The following is a 22,554-nucleotide window of genomic DNA, read 5'->3' as shown; positions in this document are numbered from 1 at the left end:
GCGTGGGTAGGCGAATTCCGGTACTTTGTATTCTACTTGGGTTGTGCCATATGATAGGTGTTTTCTTGCGTTGTTGCGTATCCGATTGCAAAGCCAAGTTTGAACTCAATATCCTGCAATTTCGGAAGCTTGGGTTCTTTACGAACAGTCCACAAGCTCTCACAGTATAGTATGCAAGGTTCGCGTGCGACATCCACGCAATGACAACGGAATGGAAGCGGGGTTTGGAGAGCATGTACATACCCCGAAGCCAAGCCGAGGCGCAACGATAGAGCCCCAGAGGAGGCCTCGGTGGTGTGGGGAAGAACGCTGGTGCATGTATGCTGCACAGCAGGAGTACCTGATTGCTGCTTCATGCTGGGGAATGCCAGTTGTTCTTCCGACGGCAGGAAAACGACTTCCCGGGGGTCGAGTTTCGTGTGGACGAGGTCTGTAGTTGACAATGCTCAGTGCGAAGAGGCTCGCTAGCAGTTACATAGTCCTGAACGCTCTTTGGAGATATAGGAAGTGCTCTCCCTTCTCCGGGAGCTAGCCCAGCATTCCAAAGAACAATGGATCATTAGCCCCGTTGCCAGTCAGAAACTCGTCGAAAAAGCTATCTCCCATTGCTGGGGAAGAGAACAGTGTCAGGCCCGGAAAATCCCATTCGAAAACGAATTGCTCTGGAACAAAGGTCTCAATTTCATTCGCTGCAGCGGTGCCTCCTGTGGTCCAAAAGAAATTGAGTGGTGAGCTATGATCTTGCCCGATGTTGATTTGGTCGATGTCGCTCTGGCCAGGAGCCGTGCCGTCGTTCTGAAGTGCACGGCCATACTTTTGAATACTCTGCTGAAGCACTTGCAGATACATCCGGCTGGTGTTGCTGCGGCCTCCGCTTGTCCACCCACCTCCGGCCTTATTCAGTTCGTTCAGAAGCAAATACCCGTCATCGAGCAGCTGTCGCTTCGAGTTGTCGTCTTCTTCGGGTAGCAATCGGGTCAGCTTCAGGAGCAATAAGAAGCAAAAGGCGCACTTGGCCCAGACGAAGTCCATCGCATAGCAGAATTTGGACAGGTAATGTTGAGGCTGGTCCAGGATGATCCGAAGATGGCCCTTTAAGGCATCCTTGGCCATGTGGAGGATATCCCTCTGTGTCGAGGACATGGCGGCAATGTTTTCATTGCCTAGAGCACGCAGCGCCCTGCACAGTGCGACAGTCTGCGACCAATACTTTTGCACTTCGAGATTGAGCAGGAGCACTGGCGTCTCAGCACTCGACGAGCCCTGCATAATGTTCTTCCAGTCGTTGTACCAGACATCGATGTCAACCTGGACATCGCGGAGAATGTCCATGACTGCTTCTTCATCAAATTGCTCGGTCCCCGCTATTGAGTCATGGGTCCTCCCTCTAAGCGAGTTCAGCTCAACCTGTGACAGCAGACGAAGGTCCAGAACTGTGGTGAACGGCTTGCCCAGAAGAATTCGGCATCGCCGTGGGTCGCCGCGCGAGTGGAAACTTCGCAAATTACCTGCGTCAACGCGAAGAATCTGCTCAAGAACCATCAGCTGAAACCATGCTCGAGCGCGTCTCATCAACACAGCGTCAGCCTCGTCGTATTTCTGGGAGCCTCGATCCTGTGACAGCGTCCCTCTACTAACAATCTTCTTGGTCAAGTCCTCGTACGCGCCCGGGAGGCCTAGATCGAGAGCCATCCTCGTAGCAAACGCCAACAGCAAAGATCGCTCTGAGGTATAGCAAGCCGTGACTAGAAGAGCTTGAACAGTCTCCAGAGATCCATGCTCGGGATTGACAATGACAAGGTTTAGCGTCTTCTTCAGGTGGAAGTTGAGCAGATGACAGATCTGGGAATCAGCATCGCTGAGCACGCCGCAGCCGATGGTGATGATTGCATCGAAGAGCAGCGCATTCCGGTAATTGATCGACTCGAATGTGTCGTGTTGGGGATCAAAGATGGGAACGTAACGATCGCAGCCCTGGAAGAAGGCGTTGAAAAATAACTCGGCCTGGTCCAACGTGATTAGACCTTTAGCGGCGAAGTTGGGCACCGAGGCGACCTCGACTTCATACTGAGATCTTGTGCGCTTGCGGCGCAGATCACTTGGATTCGATTGCATGTCGGAGCCCATTCTGGCCAGACTTGCCCCTTGTTCTGGCGAGCCAAAGGCAGATGCGGTTGAGGTAGTCGCGTCCACAGCGCTGAGTGATGCGTAGGGGTCGTTCTGCTGGGAATCCAACCTCTGCTTGAGCATTTGCACCTCGATCTCGAGGGCCTCGATCTTCCTGTAGAGAGATGGATCAGGACCAGCGAAAGACGCTCGGAGAATTTAAAGGCCAGGTATACTCACTGTTCATGAGGGTCCGGGGGTCTCTCGATATACACGCAGACCTTCTTCAGATTCTCGCATCTTTTGGCACGTAAACAAAGAGACATCAAATATCAGGGTTTGCGGTCCCTAGTTCTTACCTGGAACAAGGTCTCTGTCCGTCACATTTCACCTTGCTTGATCTGCACGATCCGCAAGCTTTCTGAGAAGACAGTCAACATCTAACATATTCTATCCTTCGAAAGTAAGGGGAAGAAGTCAAAATAAGGTACCTACTGGGATTCTCTTCTTGCCGGTAGCTACAGACGCAACCGCTGCGTCCTCCATAGTCCTCGGCGCAGGGGCTGTTGAAACATTCTTCTGAGCTGGAAATCGTCAGTGGTCCCGGTATATGAAGCGAAGGATTTTTGGATTCAAGTCCAGAATCTGCTCCTCGGTAAATTGGCACCGAAGAGCCTAGAAGTGGGGATATGCCGTGAGCCTTGGGATTTCAATAAAAGTCGACACCTGTACAACTAGTCGCCTAAGCTATTGCACTCTACTTATCTTACGACGGATTGAGTTACCTATAGTCACACTCGAGGATGCTCGTTACTTACTGCGAAGGAAAATACGGACGACTTTGGCCATTCTGGGACTATAAGAGTCCTGAGCAATTACTCGTTCCCCGAGCAAGGAACCCCCAAACAAGCCTGCTAACTAGTAAACGAAAATGAAATCCTCATTCTCCCAGTCGGTCTTGTCATGAAATGCATGGTGTCCGGTCAAGTCCTCGTCCTGATCTTCAGAAGCACTATCCGTTGTAGCTGCCTGCACCCGATTCATCGACTTGTCAACCAAGACTGCTCGCTTACCCATTCGCTCTCTGGTCTTCCCATGCCGTTTGTTGAGGACCATCAAGAAACAAACCTGGGCGGCGTAGAGGCCAATGAGCACAACAAAGAGGGCGAGACTGTTGTTGGCAGAGGTTAGCACTGAAAGTCCATGATCCCACGTAACATGCATTTTCTTTACGTACTTTGACAACAATCCTCTATGGTAGAGCGGTGCTTCTCCAGTCGTGTATAGGTTTGGTCCAAGAACGTTACCTGCACATTGGGCTATAAAGAGTGCGCCTGTTGTTACCTGTCCTTGGGGTTAGATTCAATCCCTGAAACGGCGTGTTGCGCAGGCAAATACCTTCTTCTTCGTCTCTCCAGCGGTGTTTCCTGCAGACCAGGAATAGATCAATGGTGCTGAGTTTGTTAGTGAGCCCAACACAGACGGAAATGACAGGATCTCTTACTGATGCCGGGATAGACGGATATCTGTATCTCTGTTAACAGAAGCCAGAGCAAACGAAATGAAACGGCTCACCAGGTAATATGCCACCAGCAACGGTGCTTTAGCCGATGCATCTCGTGGAAGATGCAAAAGCATGACACAGCCCGCAATAGGCGGGAGACTGAGGAATGCCAAAACCGGCGACTTCAGCTTCAGCGCCGTTGCTGCCCATGCACCGCCCATTGTGGCGATCAACTGGACCGCACCAAAAGGCATGTTCAGAAGGATGGTTTCAAACTGGTCAAAGCCAAAATTTTTCACAATGAGCGGGCCAAAGGTTGAAATGCCACCGCTCGGCACAGAAATGGCAAACATCATGGCTGCCCAAAGCCATGTCTTGATGTCGAGGGCTGCTTCCTTGACGTGAGCCCATTTCCACTCGGTACCTTCAACGCCCTGGTTATTTGCCCTCAGTCTGGCCAAGGTTAGCCAGAGATAGCTTAGAATACCATGTTGTAGTTTATCTCACCTCTCGATAGCAACCAACTTGTCTTCGCCTTTGAGGAAATGCGCCGTGATGGGGGAATCTGGGAGGAAGAACCAAACCACCACGGAGAAAACCACAGTGATCAAGCCAAAGAACAGAAAGATAATCTGCCGATCTTGTCAGACACCAAGCCTCTATTCGACCTTCAAAGCGCGTGCACATACCTGGTAGGGTTTAAGTGAACTAGAGTGAATGTGGCCAATTCCATAAGTCAACAGAGACCCAACAATGTTGGTGATGCCATTCATCGCATACCAGGCTCCGAGCCTGACGGGTTGCTCTCGCCGGCGCCACCACATCTGAGTGAGAGCGATGAAAGCAGGAGCTGCCGAACCAGTAAGCAAGGGATTTGACACGAACGCAGCCAGCGCATACCAACACCAGCCTCGAAGAAGCCAAGGAATAGCCGACACACCAACAAGCCTGCAAAATTGTGCGCTGCTGGCATGGCTGACAGGGAAACACCCCAGAGCAAGACTATCACAGCGAGGAATTTTCCCAGAGGTAGTTTGACCAGTGCATAGGCAATCAAAGGCTGCGCCACCAGCTGCGCAAGGTAGACGACGGCGCCCAGCCAGGAATATTCATGTCCGACGAGATTGGTATCGTCCACAAGACCAAACACTGAAGCGTATGCCAATGTAGCTTTGTCCAAGGCCTGCAGGAAATAGATCCCAAGCACCACTGGGAGTATATACAAGTCAATCTTTTTCAGAACTCTCGAGTTGTTCTCTGGTGTAAGGACGATGCGTTGTCCTGCTGCTTCGCTGAGGATTTGGTTGGCTTTGTCGTTCTTCAAGTCGCCCATGTCGACTTTGCCTTCGACATGGTCGGTGGGTGTTTTGACACCGATATCTTCCATGGTTTCTGAAGGGGCACCTTGGCCTCGGGCAACGCCAACGTGGTCAAACGAAGAAAGGGATCTTGGTACGGATCGAAAAGAGAGCTATTGCATACAGCTCTCCAGTGATCGCCCAAGCGGAGGTATGGCCAGGATAAATACTCATCAGACGAAACGTTGCATTGTCAAAGGCATTCGGGCCCATCAGCCGACAGTGAGGACGCATCCTTTGTATTCGATCCGTGCCCCAAGTGTCCGGGGAAGCGAACAAACTCCGTATGGGAGCCCCATGTCCATCCCAGAAATCCTCCAGACAATTTCCCACGCGACATGTTCTTGCTCCTCCAAGCATGATGGATGATCTGCGACGCCACCAAAGCGGGGAAGAGACCAAAAGCAGGGCAAAGACCGTCGGCGTCGGTGCGCCAGGAGCGAGGCTAGTGACAAGAACAGGCCACATTTATTGGTTTATTTGAATAGCCGATTGCAGGGATCGCATTTGGCAGCCGAAGTCCGATCCCTACAGCGGTTTCGAAGCCGGCCCTCGCCTCTATCCAACCCTCGCTTGCTCGCGCCGAACTGTGGAGAGACCGGCACGCAGCTCAACAAGAGAAACACGAGGAGCTGACTTCTGGAAGTCGCCAAACCTGCAGGTTAAGTATCACTTTTCAACAGGTCATCTCAACGCAGTGCTCTCGTCGTCACGGTACTATTATCAACAATCTTGACCCCCTCTTTCCTTACCCTATATCCTCTCTTGGTTGATCAAAATGCCGCAACTAGAAAGCATTTCGAAGACGTACAAGCCCGTCGACTCGAAGTCGAAGAGACCAGCAGCGATTCAGCTTCAATCGGAAGACCTGGAAACCCCGTTTAGTTTTACGTTCGAGGCCATCAGACCCAATATATTCAGGACGACATTTACTTCGGACTCGCATCCACTCCCTCCATACCCGTCAATACCCCGGCCAGAGAGGAAGCTCGACAACATCAACATCAACTCCAACCAGATCAGCGAGGCAAGTTGTTCCTTTGAGCTCGGCGACATCAGAGCATCAGTTGACTGGAATCACGCGCCCGTTGTATCACTGGGATGGCTGGGTTCCAAAGAGATTCTGCATTCTGACCTGGCGTTTCGTTCCTATGTCGTCGATGGCCAGGGCATCGCCCACTATGTCCAGCATGACCGCAAAGCCCTTCATGTGGGACTGGGAGAGAAATCTGCGCCAATGGATCTCACTGCCCGGTACTTCCAAGTTTCTGCCACAGATTGCTTCGGGTATGAGGCATATGCTACAGATCCCATGTACAAGCATATGCCGTTGCTGATCAAGGCGACTCCCAATGGCTGCATAGCCATGGTCTCCACGAGCCATAGTCGAGGATCGTGGTCAGTTGGCTCAGAGATCGATGGCCTCTGGGGACACTTCAAAGTCTTTCGACAAGACTATGGAGGGCTCGAGGAGTATCTGATTGTAGGACGGACCTTGAAGGACGTGGTTCGGAGCTATGCAGAACTGAGCGGATTTCCACTACTCGCGCCTCGCTGGGCATATGGATACTTGAGCGGGGGTTATCGATATACGATGATGGACGATCCTCCGGCTTACCAGGCGTTGCTCGAATTTGCTGAAAAGCTGAAGGAGCATGATATTCCCTGCTCGGCGCATCAGATGAGTTCGGGTTACTCCATCGCCGAAACCGAACCCAGGGTGAGGAACGTATTCACGTGGAACAAGCACCGATTTCCCGAGCCAGAAAAATGGATCGCCCAATACCACACCATGGGGATTAGGCTGCTGACCAACATCAAGCCATTTGTCCTTGCATCGCATCCGGACTACCAGTATCTGGCCAAGAACCGAGGCCTGTTCACGGACCACAGAAATGGAAAGACTGCTGAAATGCGTCTGTGGAGTGCTGGCGGCGGCGAAAGCGGCACCGGAAGCCACCTTGATTTTTCTTCGGCAGCGGCATATGAATGGTGGGCCCGCGGAGTCGAGAGATTGAAAGAACAAGGCATTGATGCAATGTGGAACGACAACAACGAGTACACCTTACCGAATGACGAATGGAAGATGGCTCTAGAGACCGTTCCTACCGGCAACAAACTGGGATCAGACAAAGTCGGGCTCTGGGGCCGTGCCATGCATACTGAGCTGATGGCCAAAGCTTCATATGAGGGTCTGATCCGAGCAGAACCCGGCGTTCGACCCTTTGTCTTGACGCGAAGCGCAAGTATTGGAACTCTGAGGTATGCGTGCAGTTCGTGGAGCGGTGACAACATGACCAGCTGGGAGAGCATGAAGGCAGCGAATGCGATATCTCTGAATGCAGGTGTCAGCCTGATGCACTGCTATGGCCACGACATTGGTGGATTTGAAGGGCCTCAGCCTTCTCCTGAATTGTTGCTTCGCTGGGTTCAGCTTGGTTGCCACCAGATCCGCTTTGCCATCAACTGCTTCAAGACATCTCCTCAAGACAACCAAGCTGGCGAAGTGATTGAGCCCTGGATGTATCCGGAAATCACGCCCATGATAAGAAAGGCGATCAAGAGAAGATACGAGATCATGCCATACATCTACTCGCTTGGCCTGGAAAGCCACCTGACAGCAAGTCCCCCGCAGAGATGGATTGGCTGGGGCTATGAGTCTGATCCAGAGGTGTGGACTAAACCGCTCAAGTCTGGCGACGAACAGTATTGGTTTGGAGACACGTTGTTGGTCGGTGGCGTGTATCAGCCTGGTGTTAATACCGCCAGAATGTACCTGCCACGGCGCGCGGAAGAAGGATTCGACTATGGTTATGTCAATCTCAATGCGCCCTATGACTACCATGCCGCCGGCCAGTGGGTATCCGTTTCATCGCCATGGAGGGAAAGCATCCCGATCTTCGCAAGAATTGGTGGAGCAATCCCCGTTGGAAGGAGCGTGCAGACACGAGTGCCTGGCGATACCAAGGCAGAATGCAAAGCTCTTCCTGAGGATGACTACCGAGGCGTTGAAATATTCCCACCCAAAGGCAGCTCGCACGGGAGAAGCTTCACCTCAACCTGGTACGAAGACGACGGCCTCGCTCTCCACCCGGACATTTCCTCCTTCACCGTGTCGTACATCTCCACTGAAGAAAAGGTGATAGTTGAACTCGGCGCCAGCGCAGACAACGTCTTCGTCCCACCATGGAAGGAGGTGGTTTTCATCTTGCCATGTGGAGATGAGCGGTACATTGAGTCGGCCAGTGGAGCCACGATGGAACGGGTTGAATCGCAGGATTGTGGGAGAGTCCGCTATAAGATGCAAATCCCTGGCGCAGGAGGTCGAAATGGACAGATCCCGTGTAATGGATATCATTAGTAGACAGTGGCGTGATAGACAGACCTTTAGAGCCCATAGAGACAACGAGATACCCGAAATATAGTCAGAGCACCATTTCAACACAGACTCCGATGCCGTTTTTGTGATACTCCCTTGAGATCCAAACGCCGAGAAGTCAATCCATGAGGCCCATAAGCGGATTTGTATTTTATAGCGCCAGTGCTAAGACACAGTAGTAAGCCTTCGGATATCGTCCTAAACGGGGACAAGATACATGGAGGGCACATGGAAGGTGGAGGGAGGGGTCAAGGAAGAATTGAAATGAATGCAGCCTCGCCAGGAAGAAACTCGGCGGAGGAAACTCGGCCCGACGTTCTTCCACCACAGTCATTACATGTCTTGGCAATCAAGGGCGCACCGTGAGTGGCAGCTACTACTTTACACGTGACACGCGTCTCGAAGGTGAAGTGGCGCGTCACATTTGCTGATGGCCGTCCTCCAACTCAGCATGACATTCCCTCGCGCACACCACATGCGGCCCGCCAAGTGCTTCTCTTGCAATTGAAATTATGTGAATGTCAAACCGGAATCGTGTCAGCGGAATGAAGACTCTTCTCTTCGCCAAGGACTGCGCCATGCTCAAGTCAAGTCATGTCTGTGCTTCGCTCGTTAACAAAGGACAACAAGTGAATTGTCGAGGGAATCAAACAAAAGGGTCGTCGGATAGTCTTTCTTGACTCTGACCTCGACTGCTATTTCTATCAACCTATTCTCGCTTCTGCCTTTCAACTGTACACTTTCTTTGTGCTCATGAGAAGGCAGCCCTTGTTGGCGCCCAACCAACGAGTTGCCTTGGTTGAGTGGTTGCCTTTCCTGCGCCACATTCGCTGATCAATTTATCTTAAAGAAATCCTCAACACCCACTCAGCCTAACGGTTCCGCCACCTCAAAGCGCCATGGACAACATAACCGACCCTGCTCTTCGCGTCGAGATTGAAGACCTTCGCGACGAGATCGCTCTTAAAGAGACCATCCTCGAGAGCTTGGAGGAGAATGCCTGTGACAATAGCGAGGATGAGGAACTCAGACATACGACACAGAAGGAGCTCAGAAGATTGCAGAAACACCTTCGGGCGCTTCTGCCACCCCCGAAACAGGAACACCACGACGGTCTGCCTCTCAGGAAGTCGGGTCAAACTTCTGAGGCCGTGACCAACGAGCGTCCTGCCAGTCGCCACTCAGACAATGCCCAACAGCACGATTCTAATCTTTCAAGCCATCTCATGCCTCCACCTAATCACGAATTACCGAATCGCAAGCGCCTCAGACAAGACAGCCTTGATAACGGCGGACCAGAAACCTCCAAATCTCGACGAACAAGTCCGAGTCCTGGCTCTGCCAACACTGCGGCCCCGTCGCCAGCCGCCTCCTCTGCTAGTCTAGGCAGTCTAGATGATCCGTTTGCTGACCCTCTCTTTGGAGGCTTCTCTAGGGAGGAGATTGAGCTGAATCAGGACTTCTGGAAGAGACGGGAGCACCAGGTGGAACAGGAGGAAAGCGATGCCAGACTTGCCGAGCGGCTCTCACAGGAGTGGGCTCAGGACGCGGGCTCAGATACAACACAAGCCGTTGGCGCACGCCCATCCGACTATACTCAATCCTTCTTCAAGACGGACGGCAGCATCAATCGATTTCCTACCTCTCAGCATTCATACATCGGTGACAGCACTCGACAACTCCAGCCTATCCAGACAGATGGCAGTATCAATCGCTCTCCTGCATATCAGCCTTCATACTCCGGTAGCAGTACTCGACAATTTCAACCTGTCAAAACGGATGGTAGTATCAATCGCTCTCCTGCTTATCGGCCTTCATACACGGCTCCTGCCTATCAGCCTTCATTCTCCGCTGACAGTCACCGACAACTTCAACCTGTCAAGCCAGAACCCTCCACTAATAACACTCAATCGTTGCTCTCGGTCAAGTCAGAGGTTTCAGACCCGAGAGCCATCAAAGCCGATCCTGGCTTTACCTTTCCGCTAGCAATGCCTGGGGCTTTTCCGCCCGGCCCATCTTACAGCAGCGTTGGTGGGAGACAGGTGTACAACTTCATGCCGTCCACGCCCCACAATTATTTGACAATTTCTGATTCCAGCGATGATGATTCACGTCCTTCCTCCTTACCAGGCCGACCGGATATGCCTCTGCCAAGTTCTTCTTTCCCGACTCCATCTGCGTATTCGTCATATGGATATCAAGATGAGGCTCAAACTCAGGAACAACTGATGGAGCTTTTGCGGCAGATTAGGCCTGATGAAGAGCTCACCGCGGATCAGATACCACAGCAGCCACCAGGCCTGAAGGCGATCCTTATGCCTCATCAGCTCAGTGGCGTCGCGTGGATGAAGCGAATGGAAGAAGGTACCAACAAAGGTGGTATTCTAGCCGACGACATGGGACTCGGGAAGACCCTACAGAGTATTGCGTTAATGCTCGAGCGCCCGCCTGCCCCCGACAAACACTGTCCTACCCTTATCGTGGCACCTGTGGCATTGATGCACCAATGGAAGCGAGAAATCGAAAAGATGGTTCGACCGAGGTTTCGCATGAATGTCTTCATCCTCCACGGAGACAGTCGCAAAGCTACGTGGGCCGCTCTCAAGGCCTACGACGTAATTCTGACTACGTACGGACTGCTCACATCGGAGCTGAAACGGAAAAAGACATTGGATGAAAAAGTCAAGAATTTGAAGGATTGGCACCCGTCGGTTTATGAGGACTGCCCCATCCTCGGGGACAGGTCACGATTCCACCGTGTGATTCTCGACGAAGCGCAAAATATCAAGAACAGAGATGCGAAGGCCTCCCTTGCGGCCTGTCGCATTCAAGCAGAGTATCGTTGGGCTCTTACTGGGACACCAATGCAAAACTCCACGGAAGAAATCTTCAGCCTCATTAGATTTACCCGGATTGCACCCTATAACAACTGGGAGAACTTCAGGAGGGCTATTGGAGGTCCACTCCACAAGAAGAACAGGAATGCTTCTGCAAGGGAAACCGCCATGAAAACACTTCAAGCGCTCCTGCGTGCTATCCTCCTGAGGCGAACGAAGCAGTCAAAGATACATGGTCGACCAATTCTCCAACTCCCTCCTAAAGAGACGAGAGAGGATCGAGTCCCGTTCGATGAGGACCAGCTTGAGTTCTACACAGCTTTGGAGACAAGTGCTCAAATTCAGGTGAACAAATATCTCCAGAAAGGAACGCTCGGCCGAAATTACTCTGAAGCTTTGGTGCTGCTCCTTCGACTTCGTCAGGCCTGTTGTCACCCGGCCCTTGTTGTTGCAAGCAGAGACTTCATCCAACTTCCTGGCGGGGAGCTGGATACGGAGGCGCTAATTCGCAATGCAGAGCAACTCGATGCGAAGGTTGTCGAACGACTGAAGCAGCTGGGCGCCTATGAATGTCCGATTTGTTTCGATGTTGCAGAAAACCCAGCGGTGTTCTTTTGTGGACATGCTATATGTGGAGACTGTCTCAATCAGCTCGTCGAGCAAGCGACCAACGACAATAACGGTGCACCACCGGTTTGCCCTCAGTGTAGGGCAAGGATTGATGTTAACAACGTCACGGACTACACCAGTTTCCTTCGCGTCCACTGCCCAGATCGAGTGGAGGCGCAAGAACAGAAGGATGATGATGCCGACTCCAACTCCGATTCCGACGACTATAGCAGTGGTAGCTCCGACGAGGGTGACGACCTCGGTGGTTTTATTGTGTACGATGATGTTGAGGACGACTCTGGGGATGAATCGAACAAACAGTCGGATAGACCATCATCGAAAGCCAAATCCAAGAAAGGAAAAGAGAGGTCCAGGTCCAAGTCCAGGCCAAGAGTCAGAGAACCATTGAAGAGTCTCGCTCAGCTTCGGAAAGAAGGGTTGCGCAACAAAGCTGCGAAGCGAAAGTATTTGAAACGTCTCCAGAAGAATTTCCATCCTTCCGTCAAAATCACGCGCACCATTGAGCTGCTGGAGGAAATCAAAACTAAAGGAGAGAACGACAAGACCATCATCTTCTCCAACTTTACATCATTTCTCGATTTAGTGGAGCTGCCTCTGTGGAGACACAAAGATTTCTCCAAGTACGTCCGTTACGACGGCTCTATGAGTGCGAAGGACCGCAACGACGCTGTGCTCGAATTCACCGACAACCCGCACTGTAAGGTGATCCTGGTGAGCTTGAGGGCAGGCAATGCAGGCTTGAACTTGACGGCGGCAAATCATGTTATCATGCTTGATCCATTCTGGAATCCGTTTGTCGAATATCAAGCTGCAGACCGATGTTATCGGATCGGCCAAACCAAAGACGTGACTATCCACCGAGTCCTGATTGGTGAAGGAGACTCAGAAAAGCCTTTTGGCTCTGCAGGCTCCACAGTTGAGGATCGTATTTTGCAGCTTCAAGAGCGGAAACGAGAGCTCGTTGAAACCGCCCTGGACGAATCAGCTGGCCGTGCGGTGTCGAGACTTGGTGTGCGGGAATTGGGCTATCTCTTCGGACTCAACGCCCTCTGAACAGCAGTGTTTTGCTGGTGGCTTCTTTCTTTTCTTGTTAGTGTATGAGTTGAATTGAGGCCTGTCATTGCACGATGGGCGGCAAGCTGGGTTTTTCTACGGGAAGGGCTGGCGTGCCTCAGATATGAGGCCTTATGAGATCAAGACGAAACAACATGTTTAGAAGATACAATATCAGGTCCCAAGACCTTGCAAAGAGCGTTCCCTGTATGATATCTAGCAACTGGGCAGCATAACGTTTTTAAGATAGCTGCTAAGTTTAATAATTCATCTTTCAATTCATTTGCATTTCATCCTTCCATGGCCTTGAGACTCGTCCATTTCTGGTCTTTACGAGGGTTGTGCCGGTGGTCTTCAGGCTGGCAATTGCTCAATCCGCACGCAGCAAGCCACAGACGATCCGGACATAAAGCATCCATATCAAGCAATTCGACGAAGCAGAGAGACTCTCTCCCTTTTTTTGCCTTTCACGGCTCTGTGCCTCCATGCTCCGGGGCCCTTGATCCGGCCATTTCATGCGCTCGAATGATGATGATTTCATCTTCACTCCCTCTTCGCCACGGCGTCCTGGACCTGCTTCAGCATCCTCAACAGCATCTGATCCCTCGCCCAGGCGGGCAACATCTTCATGAACCCAAACTGCAGCCAGTGCGGGAAGTACGGGGTGACCTTTGTGCTCGGGGCCCCAACGCCGACCTTGTCGAGTGCTGCTTTCACAAAGGTCGTCGTGCTGGGCATGGTGAAGGAGATGTCCTTCTCGGACCGGCCGCTCGACGCGGTCGCGACCGTGCCCGTGGTAAAGGACATGATCTCGATGTCGTTCCCGGCGAGCTGCGCGACTTCCATCTTGAGACACTTTGCAAACCCTTCGATGTAGTTCTTCGCGCCCGTGTACAGAGACACGGACGGGGCGGTGATCTCGGTGACGGCGCTGGACATGAACAGCATGAGGGATGGTTGATGTCGTGCCAGCACCGGCAGAAGCAAGCGTGTAAGGTGCGTGGTGAAGCGCACATTGACGTCGATCCACCCGTCGCAGACCTCCCGCGACATCTCACTGAACAGCTTCATGTCCACCTGCGGCGCGCCGCTCCCGGCGACATTGTGCACCACGACGGTCAAATTGAGGTCCTTGACGGCCGCGAGCACCGTCTCGTCGAATTCGGCGTCCGCCGGCGTCCCCGCGTCGAGCACCAGTGTGCGGAACTTTGTGGTCTGGTGCTGCGTCTTCATTTGCTCGGAAATGATCTTGTTCAGCTTGGCCTCGTTGCGGCCGTGCAGAATCACGTTGAACCCGCGCGAGGCGAACGCGTGCACGAACGCCAGCCCGATCCCGTCGCTGGCGCCCGTGATCAGTACCCACGGTTCGGTGCCGTGGTGGTACCGCTGGAGCTTGGACGTGTGAAGGTGGAAGCGCAGTGCCGAAGCCAACTGTAGGCCAATGTAGCCGATGGTTGACGCCCCGATCACGGCGCACACGTTGTAGATGTACTTGTCCATGGCGAAAAGAACTGGAGCTGTGCTGGCTGACTGGCTGGCTGGCTGGCACGATGCCCAACTACGAGGGCCAACAATGTTGTCCTGAGTAGAGAGTTTGGAAAAGAAGGGAACGACTTACCTACCTAGGTAGATATAATCATTGAAATGCCAGCCGGTGGGGTTGACTCCGGAACCCAGGCTTCGTGGCCTGGATGCAGCTGTGACTACATATAAGACAACGGGAGGAGTAGAACTAGCTTGTTACAGTAGGTACAAGTGTATGAATACGCTCTCACAATGGGCGTTGGGGCCGGATACGCGTTCATATGGGGCGCCTGAACAAGGCCGCGCTTCGTGCGGCGTCCACATGAGATCCTAGTCTCATGTCCCGACCGAAGTTTCCTCCGAAGCCGAGGACAGCATATTTTGGTCGCTACTATACAAGGGCGAGATGGTGGATGAGGCCGGGCGACAAAGTCAAGGCCACGCTTGTTCGAATAGCAATGCCAAGTTGCGGGATTGAGAATCTCGGCCAAAGTTTGGAGCGACAATAATCCAAACGTCCGGAATGCCTGCGAGTCATCGCCCTCATCCCTCCGTCATTGACTTGTCTCGTCGGCGAGCTCCAGGAATCATTGAATGGACCAAAAGTCTCAGGGTATCATGATGTGCATGGACATGCATTCAGAGCCCGTCACCTCAAGGCCATCTGTGATCACAACGCCAATGGAGACCTCTTCAAACAAGAATACGTCCACGCGTCCACGCGTTTCAACAAGTAGGAGCTGGCGTGGATGAGAAGACGAGTAGATATATCTCGTTATACTGCAAAGATTGTCTCGTCAACGGTCGTCTGTCGTCGGAAGGCATCAAATCAATCATGTCACGACAGCTGCCCAGAAATGCTCCCACCCGTCCCATAAGGTCGTCTATGCCTCCCAGCATCTTTCCCCTTCCCCTTCAATGGATTGTTCTTCTCCCATTCCTCGTCCGATTTGAACGCCTCCACAGCAAGCTCTAGGTTAAAATCACTGCCCTTGAGGTACAGCTGGGCGACATTATAGTCCGCACATTTTGTAGCGATCATCCACCTCCGCAGTTTTGTCTTGCGCTCTTCCTCTTCTGCATCTGGTGGCGTCGATAAAGGAGGACCGGTGTAATGGGATTTAGGAATGAGTATCCACTTGCGAGCGGCGAGGAGCTGGTCAGAGTAGAGGTTGTTGTGACGTCGCAGGACAGCTATGGGCACCTTGTAGGCGAGCGATAGTGATTGTAACGAGTCTTCAGATCCCACGAAATGGATGGTATCGTCAGTGTCCGCAGGCGGCCCCGTGCTTTGCTCTGGCAGCCGCCTGGGGGCTATCGAATCATCATATGAAGGCGGTGGCGATTCCCCCCTTCTCGAACTTCTGGAAGCTGCTCTGGTGTACGAGGGTGGGAGTCGGAGCCCATCTCTAGGTAGTGCAGATGGGCCGGACGATATCTGACAGAATGGGCAGTAGGCCTGAAACCGGGGATTCTTATACTGACATGTCGCGCATATGAATCGCGAGCAGCAATCAAGTTGTCGGTGGTGCAGCAGCGACTTCTCTGACTCGGGGTCGTAGGGCACCTTTGCGTCCGAGAGGAGCGTAGCACAAGTACAACATGAGTCAGCCAGAGACATTGTGATAGAGACGTATCTGCATAGACAACTACGCCCGTTGGGTCGGATAGAAGGATTGAAGATACGGATAACGGGCGGTGGTACGGGCGACGCGCGCAAATACCTCACCACGAGGCTATGTCCAGGGTGCCAGGGCTATGTCTAGGCGTTGGGGGGCTTGGGGCCGAGGGGCTCTAGGGGTCTCGGGGTTTTCTGGGGGCCCGTCAAGGGCCAGTTGGGTGCCAGTGGGCTGAAAGTCAATGACATCAGTGACCCGGATCTGCAGGTGGGAGGGAAATTGCCGCTTTTACGAGGGGCCAAGAGCCCCCGGGTCTCGACCAGGCGAGCTGCATTGTCCACCTACCTAGGTACTCAATACAACCCACGAACACCACCACCGCCACCGCCACGAACATCACCATTCATTCTTGTTGTATCTGTAGCTGGCCCCAAATGCTCGGAGCTCAGCCGGGATCAAGCCCCTATCTCTTCGCCTGATCAGGCCAGCCTGCTGTTTTACTTGGGTTAAGACAAGTCAAATGTGATTCGACACGGCTCCAGTGCTCGCTGACTTCTCAATCTCGCGATCAAGCAGTGGGATCCTGCATTCCCGGATCACCTCGAATAAAGACTATTGGGAGACAAAAAAAGCCTTTGGGTTTTCGGATGTGATGCTCCAGGCGTGGATCTCCCGGATAGATCTTGAACCCTAACGAATGGAAAAGAAAGAGGGCGTAAGACCCGAACACCACCATTGACGATTGATCTGATCTTATTCGTGGTCACTCCCCTGAGCGTCGCTACTAGAACAAGATAACATTGACTGACCACTGCTGACCAGAGAATTTCCTCGGATCCTCGAGTTTCATCTGACTCTGCGGCTCCTTCGAACACAAGGGGAAAAGAATACGAGCACCCAACACCGAAATACGTGCACATGCGCTGGCAAGAGACAGGTCGCCTAAGCAGTGCTTTGCAAGGCTGAAGCGCCGAAGTTTCGCCATCCAGGGCCACCCGAAAATACCGCTAAGCTATACCCCTGATTGCTTTTGGAGAACGGGAGATGTACACAGTTATTGCATGCGAACGGCAGCCTGATCATTCCGGCGTCCACCCGCAGAAAGTCCGTCTGCTTATAGTAAGTGAATACGAGCGATGTCAGATCAAGCAACAGACCATTATGCAACGGGTTCAGCACCTTTTTCTTCCTCTGCTCGGCCTACGCGCGCATCCAATCAAATCGCGTCTGCCTGACCTGGTGTCCATACGAGCTTGCGTGGCTTTCTTCGGTCTTTCGAGACTCCCGTCAACGCCTCAGCCTCCAGATTGCGCGGCAAAGCCAATGAATCAATCTGGATATGGCGAGATGGTAGGTGCGACATGCAGACAACGGCGAGGAAATGGCAGCCTGAGGCCTATCTGGCTCCAAATTTGGATGTCTCCGTACTCGGCCGTTGTTGACTTGTCAATGCTGGTGTCGCCCATCACACCGGGCTACTGTGCACACGACACCAATATCTCTAGAACCGAATCACCCTGCATATGTCGCAGAGTAAGGGTTCGAAAGTCAGCTGAGTGGAGTAGTATGCTTGACATTGACATTATTCAAATAGGCACCAGCTTGACAATGCAAATCCTTGAGTTTCTTTTGCCCTCCGTCAATCTAACATTTCATTAACTTTACTGCCTGAGGATCACACTTCGAATTCAGCACTGACGAGGAAAACGTGCTCGACGCAATATGGCTTCCTTTCCAGACGAACCAACGCCAAATACAGACACTCTACACGCACATACACAGACACCTACAAAATCACAAACCTTTAACAACACGGCCAAGCCAAAAGCACCGCGCAAGAAGCCGGCAGCTAAGATGCCTCAGGCCAAATCTCTCCTTTCTGAAGACCTAGGCGGAGGATTGGCGCAAATACTCATGACCCAGGCCACGGACATTGACTCGATGAACATCATACAGCGTCTGCAGTTTCTGAAAGGTGATGCCCTATTGGGACCAAGATTCATCGACTTCAACCAAAGCAGCACGACCGTCGTCACGACTTCGATCTCCTCCCGAGACATACTTTCGCCGGCCCACCACAATGTCTGTGAACATCATCAGCAATGCATCTCGACCTCCATGACCGTGAGCTTCAATGCCTCGAGTATGAGCCTCAATCATATCCCTGCATATCCCAAAAGAAAGAACAACGACATCCACACTTTCACCCTCGATGATTTTACGGCCATTTCGGCTTTGGGATCACTTGTCGAGCGCTTCGGCAAAGTCTCCCACATGGGGATTCTAGATCCCAGTTACCGGTTCTTCATGACCAAAGACCGCCAAGCTGCACTGTATTACAAGGTCAGGAACAATGTTGCGGTCGTCGGAGGCGACCCGCTGTGTGAACCCGCCGAATACGATCGTCTCCTGGAGGAGTTTCGTCGTCTACGTAAACGACGCCGCTGGGGGATGGTCTTTCTGGGCGCGACCGACGAATTCGCGTCGTACGCGAGCAAGCAGAAATGGGTGACGATGCGCTTCGGCACCGAGCGAGTCCTCAACCCGCTCAACAACCCGGTCCTCCAGGAGAAGGAGCAGAAGAGGATGATTACGCAAAACAAACAGCTCCTCGACCCGGAAAAGGGCGGCATTTCGGTCCACGCATATGCTCCAGCCCAAGGGCGTGACGAGAACCTAGAACGGGAATTGCGACAGGTGTACGACCTGTGGCGCGAGTCTCGCAACCAATCCGGCCAGCCACAGGCCTATATGACGGTCTTCGACCCATTCGCCATCCCCATGCTCATGACATACCTGTATACCACAGACCGCCAGGGTCAATGCAACGGCTTCGCCGCATTGAGAAAAATCGGTGCAAACAAAGGCTACCATATTGACCCTTACTGCTCAACCCCTGCCGCACCAAAGGGAATAACCGACCTGCTAGTCTTCTCCGCCATGTCCCTCCTCCAACAAGCCGGAATCGGCTACCTCTCCTTCGGCTTCGAACCGGCCACCCAACTCGACGAGGTCACCGGCCTCTCTCGCCCAACGACCGCACTCACAAAATCCTGCTACCGTCGCGCCTTCCGCCACCTACCCATCGGCGGGAAAAAAGCATACCACGACAAATTCCGCCCAGATCCCGCATTGGATTCGGGACTGCACATCATCTATCCCAGCGGCGCGCCGAGTCTGCAGGACGCCCTGGCGACGCTGCATTTCGCCAACGTGGAGGTGAGGGAGCTTTTGAAGAGAGAGATCTTGGGTGCGTGTGGCTGGAAACCCAGCCCCAAGCAGCAAGATGCTGAACAGAAAAAGAAGAAGGGAGACAAGGGCGAAGAGAAAGAGACAAAGCAGACGACAACTCCGACGACGACGACGTAACAAACCCCTTGGAGAATACGCTTCGATGTCCATCGCAGGTGGGGAATGCATCGAGGATGCTCATTCCGCTTGCTCGCTGGCGTTCCTCAAGGCAAGGCCAAGGTGTAGCGAACGACAAGTCTTTTTCTTCATCATTGCTTCCAACAACCCGTGGTGCTTGTTGGCATTTCCGTCCCCGGTAATCGAAAAGTGTGAAAAGTGGCCCTTATTCCCGTGGGCAGATATATATATATATATCACAGACGGGGAGGATTCGCTTACCTGCTCCCTTCCCCCCCCTATTGTAATTCTCATAGCATAGCTCGGTGTTCTGGTTCGTTTGGGTGTCCTGGGTGTTCTGGGGCGTAGAAATGGTAAAGGGAAGAGGAGGACTTCCCCTAGGCAATCGATTCTAATACTTTTTTTTCCTATTTCACCTTTTGAGAACCCAGGATTCCTGCGATACTTCATTCCAAGAATCCCACGGTTTAGGCTCTTATCTGGCTGGGGAGGTGGGCACGAAAAACGATTTGCTTCATTTTGGGTATCCGTCATGCTATTCAATACATTGCCTGCTGCAGGTGGCACCAATATAGTCACCCAATCTTGGAGTTGATTTCAGCTTTTTACCTTGGCCTTGGCTTTCAAACAGCACATATCACGCGGTACAACTAATCCCTTCAGGGAGACCTTCGCTGCTCAGCGGGCCGAATCAAGTTCTATTTCGTAGTTCGCCGGATGAAGCCTCGCCGTCGGTGATCTGAACAGAGGTCGAAGTACTCTGCTCTCCAGGCCCTTCCACGCTGACTTCGGGTTTTGTCGCTTCTGCAGATGCACCATGCGTTTCACCAGCAGGGGCATCTGCCTCGTCTCCATTTTGTCTCTGCGTCGCAGGCTCGTTCTCCACACGCTCTCTTTCTTCCACGCGACGCTGTTCCTCCCTTCTCGCTTCCTCCCTTGCTCGGACATGACGCTCGCCCACACCAGGAATCAAACTCGCTAAAAACAGAGCGATACTCTGCTCGACACGATATAAAGCGTCTCGCAAAGGCCGTGGTTCGTGGGTGTGCTGCCCTTCAAGCCGAGCTCTCGCTTCTTGCGGAGTCATTGTTGTGGCACCACGAACGTTAGCAGGTCTTTGTGCAGTGGCCGCAGTTTGGCCCTGATTGGCACCGGGCTCATTCGCGGCGGGAGCAGCAACTTCTGGAGGAGGCAGCGGTGGAGGTGGGCCAATAAGATTATCAAGATGACGGCGAGCGGCTGCCAACAGGCGAGTTAGGGGACCATCTCGAGGTTGCAGACAAATGACTGCGGCCACAACAATCATGAGCCACCGCTTCCAGGTCCCCGGTTCGGAGAACACGAACATGAAGAGGTAGAGACGCAAGAACAGCCAGCCTCGATGTATGATGAATGCGAAGAGGTCATTGTCTTCTCCATTTTGCTGCGCTTGCGCCAGAGCCGGAACAGGTTGAGGCTGGTCAGGTTGAGGCTGATTAGCTCGGACTATTGCACGGTTTGCATCTGGCTGACCCTGATTATTTGGTTGTGCCTGCTGGGTTGCACCTGTTCCGTTTGCGTCATTCGCCTGAGGTTGAGGATCTGGAATGCTGCCAGCTTGCTGCTGTCGCCTCAGAGGCGAAGAATCGAAGTAGCCATGGCCAGGAGCAAACAGGATTCCTTGAGGCCCTGTTGACGACGATAGTAGCCACACTGTCGTATTGGACAACTGCGGGAGACCGGTGCGATTTTGTGCGAACGAAACTGGTAGGTGGATGGGCGGCATCATGCCGGACATGGAAGGATAGAAGGCAGGGGCAAAAGTGGGTGGCACGGGCAGAGTGCTGCTGTTTTGTGGTGCTTGTCTGGAAGTATTTGCCTGCGGTTGAGACTGTGCTGCAGGTTGCTGTCCAGATGCTGGGCCTTGGGGTGGCCCTTGGATGGGTAGGACAAAACTCATATGTTCTGCCACAACCGTCATGTGTTCTCCATTCGGACCGTGAAATTCCTGAACATTTTGTCGAGGCTGACCCAGCGGTGCGGTTCCCGGCTGCTGTGGAGGAAGAGGTGATGTGGAAGGTGGCAGGTGGCGGGCTTGTACATGTACTCGTCCTGGAGGGCGTTGAGCCTGCGCATGGGCCTGCGCATGGGCCTGTGCATGGGCCTGTGCATGAGCCTGCGCATGCTGGTCAAAAGGAAGATCAAATGGGGGGTTCATGGGAAAGGTCTGCGGGTGAGGAGCAGGCAGCAGCTGGCCATTGGCATTGATTTGACCATTCACCAGATTTGGAGGAGCACCCAGATTGGTATGTTGTAAGGCTATTCTTTGCTGAACCGACCTCAGATCAGCTCTGTTGGCCTCAATCTGCTGCTGTATACGGACGAGCGACTCCTGAAGTCTGTTGGCTGAAGTTTCGGCAGCACGAAAAGGGCCAGCCAAGTCTGCATGCTGGTGAAAGAGGTGTAGAGGCGGCGGCGGAGGAGGGTTGAGGATGGGGTTGGACGACGCCTGGGTTTGGGAAGTATTCTGCTGGGACTGGATCACAATATGGATTGTATAGGGAAGTGTATCAGGTACAGCGCCAGGCTAAACAAGAGAGGCACAGTTAGAAGAAGTATATCTGCAGAAAGTATCCTAGGTGGACATACTTCTATTCTGAGAATGTCTCGCAAGTTGGCATCATTTCGTAGCAGAGGACGACCCTGGTAGATGAGGCGTTGTTCGGAGGGAGACGGATGCTCAGGCAGCTCCGACTGGATTTTCTCCTTGAGCGCAGATATGGTAGTGTTCAGATTGAGGCTTGCAAGGTAATGCGGTGGTCGTGGATTGCCCGTAACAAGGTAGGTAATTCGCAGGTGGACATGGTCGTGGTCCGGTGGAGGTTGATCGGGTGGCTGCGATGGTGGAGGAGACGAGGAAGCCATGGTGAGGTTGGAGAGTGGAGGGAGATTATAGAGACATACTGGAGAGAGTGAAGAGAGACAGTAATGACAGAGTGGGAGAGAATGAGCGGTGTTGGGTCATGTCGAACTTGTGATTAATATGTACGAGGGACTGCGCAGGGAGCATCAAGTGAGAAGAAGCCAGAGTCTCAGAAGAACGCGTCGGGAATGAGCCAATCAAAGGCATGATCCTTGAGGCTCGAGGGCTGCGTCATTGTGCAGCAGCAGAGAAACTCATTTATGCGGTCATTGT

General features: G+C 52.8%; 8 protein-coding genes across 8 annotated transcripts; 3 read left to right on the top strand and 5 right to left on the bottom strand.

Annotated features, from left to right (window-relative positions):
- Positions 1-528: 528 nt before the first annotated feature.
- Positions 529-2,955, bottom strand: Z520_02178 (uncharacterized protein; the record flags this gene model as incomplete). The annotated part of the gene is made up of 5 exons (XM_016772692.1): positions 529-2,281; positions 2,347-2,406; positions 2,466-2,527; positions 2,602-2,690; positions 2,925-2,955. 5 exons carry the CDS (start codon positions 2,953-2,955, stop codon positions 529-531), a joined length of 1,995 nt encoding a protein of 664 aa, XP_016636162.1.
- A 69-nt stretch (positions 2,956-3,024) lies between these two features.
- On the bottom strand, positions 3,025-4,997 carry Z520_02177 (uncharacterized protein; the record flags this gene model as incomplete). Its single annotated transcript, XM_016772691.1, has 8 exons — positions 3,025-3,277; positions 3,344-3,450; positions 3,505-3,560; positions 3,611-3,632; positions 3,682-4,063; positions 4,118-4,242; positions 4,300-4,460; positions 4,511-4,997. 8 exons carry the CDS (start codon positions 4,995-4,997, stop codon positions 3,025-3,027), a joined length of 1,593 nt encoding a protein of 530 aa, XP_016636161.1.
- A 749-nt stretch (positions 4,998-5,746) lies between these two features.
- Positions 5,747-8,329, top strand: Z520_02176 (uncharacterized protein; the record flags this gene model as incomplete). Its single annotated transcript, XM_016772690.1, has 1 exon — positions 5,747-8,329. The coding sequence occupies one exon, from the start codon at positions 5,747-5,749 to the stop codon at positions 8,327-8,329; it is 2,583 nt and encodes an 860-aa protein (XP_016636160.1).
- A 917-nt stretch (positions 8,330-9,246) lies between these two features.
- Positions 9,247-12,867, top strand: Z520_02175 (uncharacterized protein; the record flags this gene model as incomplete). The annotated part of the gene is made up of 1 exon (XM_016772689.1): positions 9,247-12,867. The coding sequence occupies one exon, from the start codon at positions 9,247-9,249 to the stop codon at positions 12,865-12,867; it is 3,621 nt and encodes a 1,206-aa protein (XP_016636159.1).
- Positions 12,868-13,410: 543 nt separating this feature from the next.
- On the bottom strand, positions 13,411-14,367 carry Z520_02174 (uncharacterized protein; the record flags this gene model as incomplete). Its single annotated transcript, XM_016772688.1, has 1 exon — positions 13,411-14,367. The coding sequence occupies one exon, from the start codon at positions 14,365-14,367 to the stop codon at positions 13,411-13,413; it is 957 nt and encodes a 318-aa protein (XP_016636158.1).
- An 862-nt stretch (positions 14,368-15,229) lies between these two features.
- Z520_02173 (uncharacterized protein) lies at positions 15,230-16,012 on the bottom strand (the record flags this gene model as incomplete). The annotated part of the gene is made up of 1 exon (XM_016772687.1): positions 15,230-16,012. The coding sequence occupies one exon, from the start codon at positions 16,010-16,012 to the stop codon at positions 15,230-15,232; it is 783 nt and encodes a 260-aa protein (XP_016636157.1).
- Positions 16,013-17,732: 1,720 nt separating this feature from the next.
- Positions 17,733-19,379, top strand: Z520_02172 (uncharacterized protein; the record flags this gene model as incomplete). Its single annotated transcript, XM_016772686.1, has 1 exon — positions 17,733-19,379. One exon carries the CDS (start codon positions 17,733-17,735, stop codon positions 19,377-19,379), a length of 1,647 nt encoding a protein of 548 aa, XP_016636156.1.
- Positions 19,380-20,070: 691 nt separating this feature from the next.
- On the bottom strand, positions 20,071-22,283 carry Z520_02171 (uncharacterized protein; the record flags this gene model as incomplete). Its single annotated transcript, XM_016772685.1, has 2 exons — positions 20,071-21,945; positions 22,008-22,283. The coding sequence occupies 2 exons, from the start codon at positions 22,281-22,283 to the stop codon at positions 20,071-20,073; spliced, it is 2,151 nt and encodes a 716-aa protein (XP_016636155.1).
- Positions 22,284-22,554: the final 271 nt, after the last annotated feature.

The sequence above is a fragment of the Fonsecaea multimorphosa genome, assembly GCF_000836435.1.
Source record: "Fonsecaea multimorphosa CBS 102226 unplaced genomic scaffold supercont1.3, whole genome shotgun sequence".
Taxonomy (NCBI): Eukaryota; Fungi; Ascomycota; class Eurotiomycetes; order Chaetothyriales; family Herpotrichiellaceae; genus Fonsecaea; species Fonsecaea multimorphosa.
Note: the sequence above shows the minus strand (reverse complement) of the source record. Positions and strands in the feature narration are given on the sequence as shown.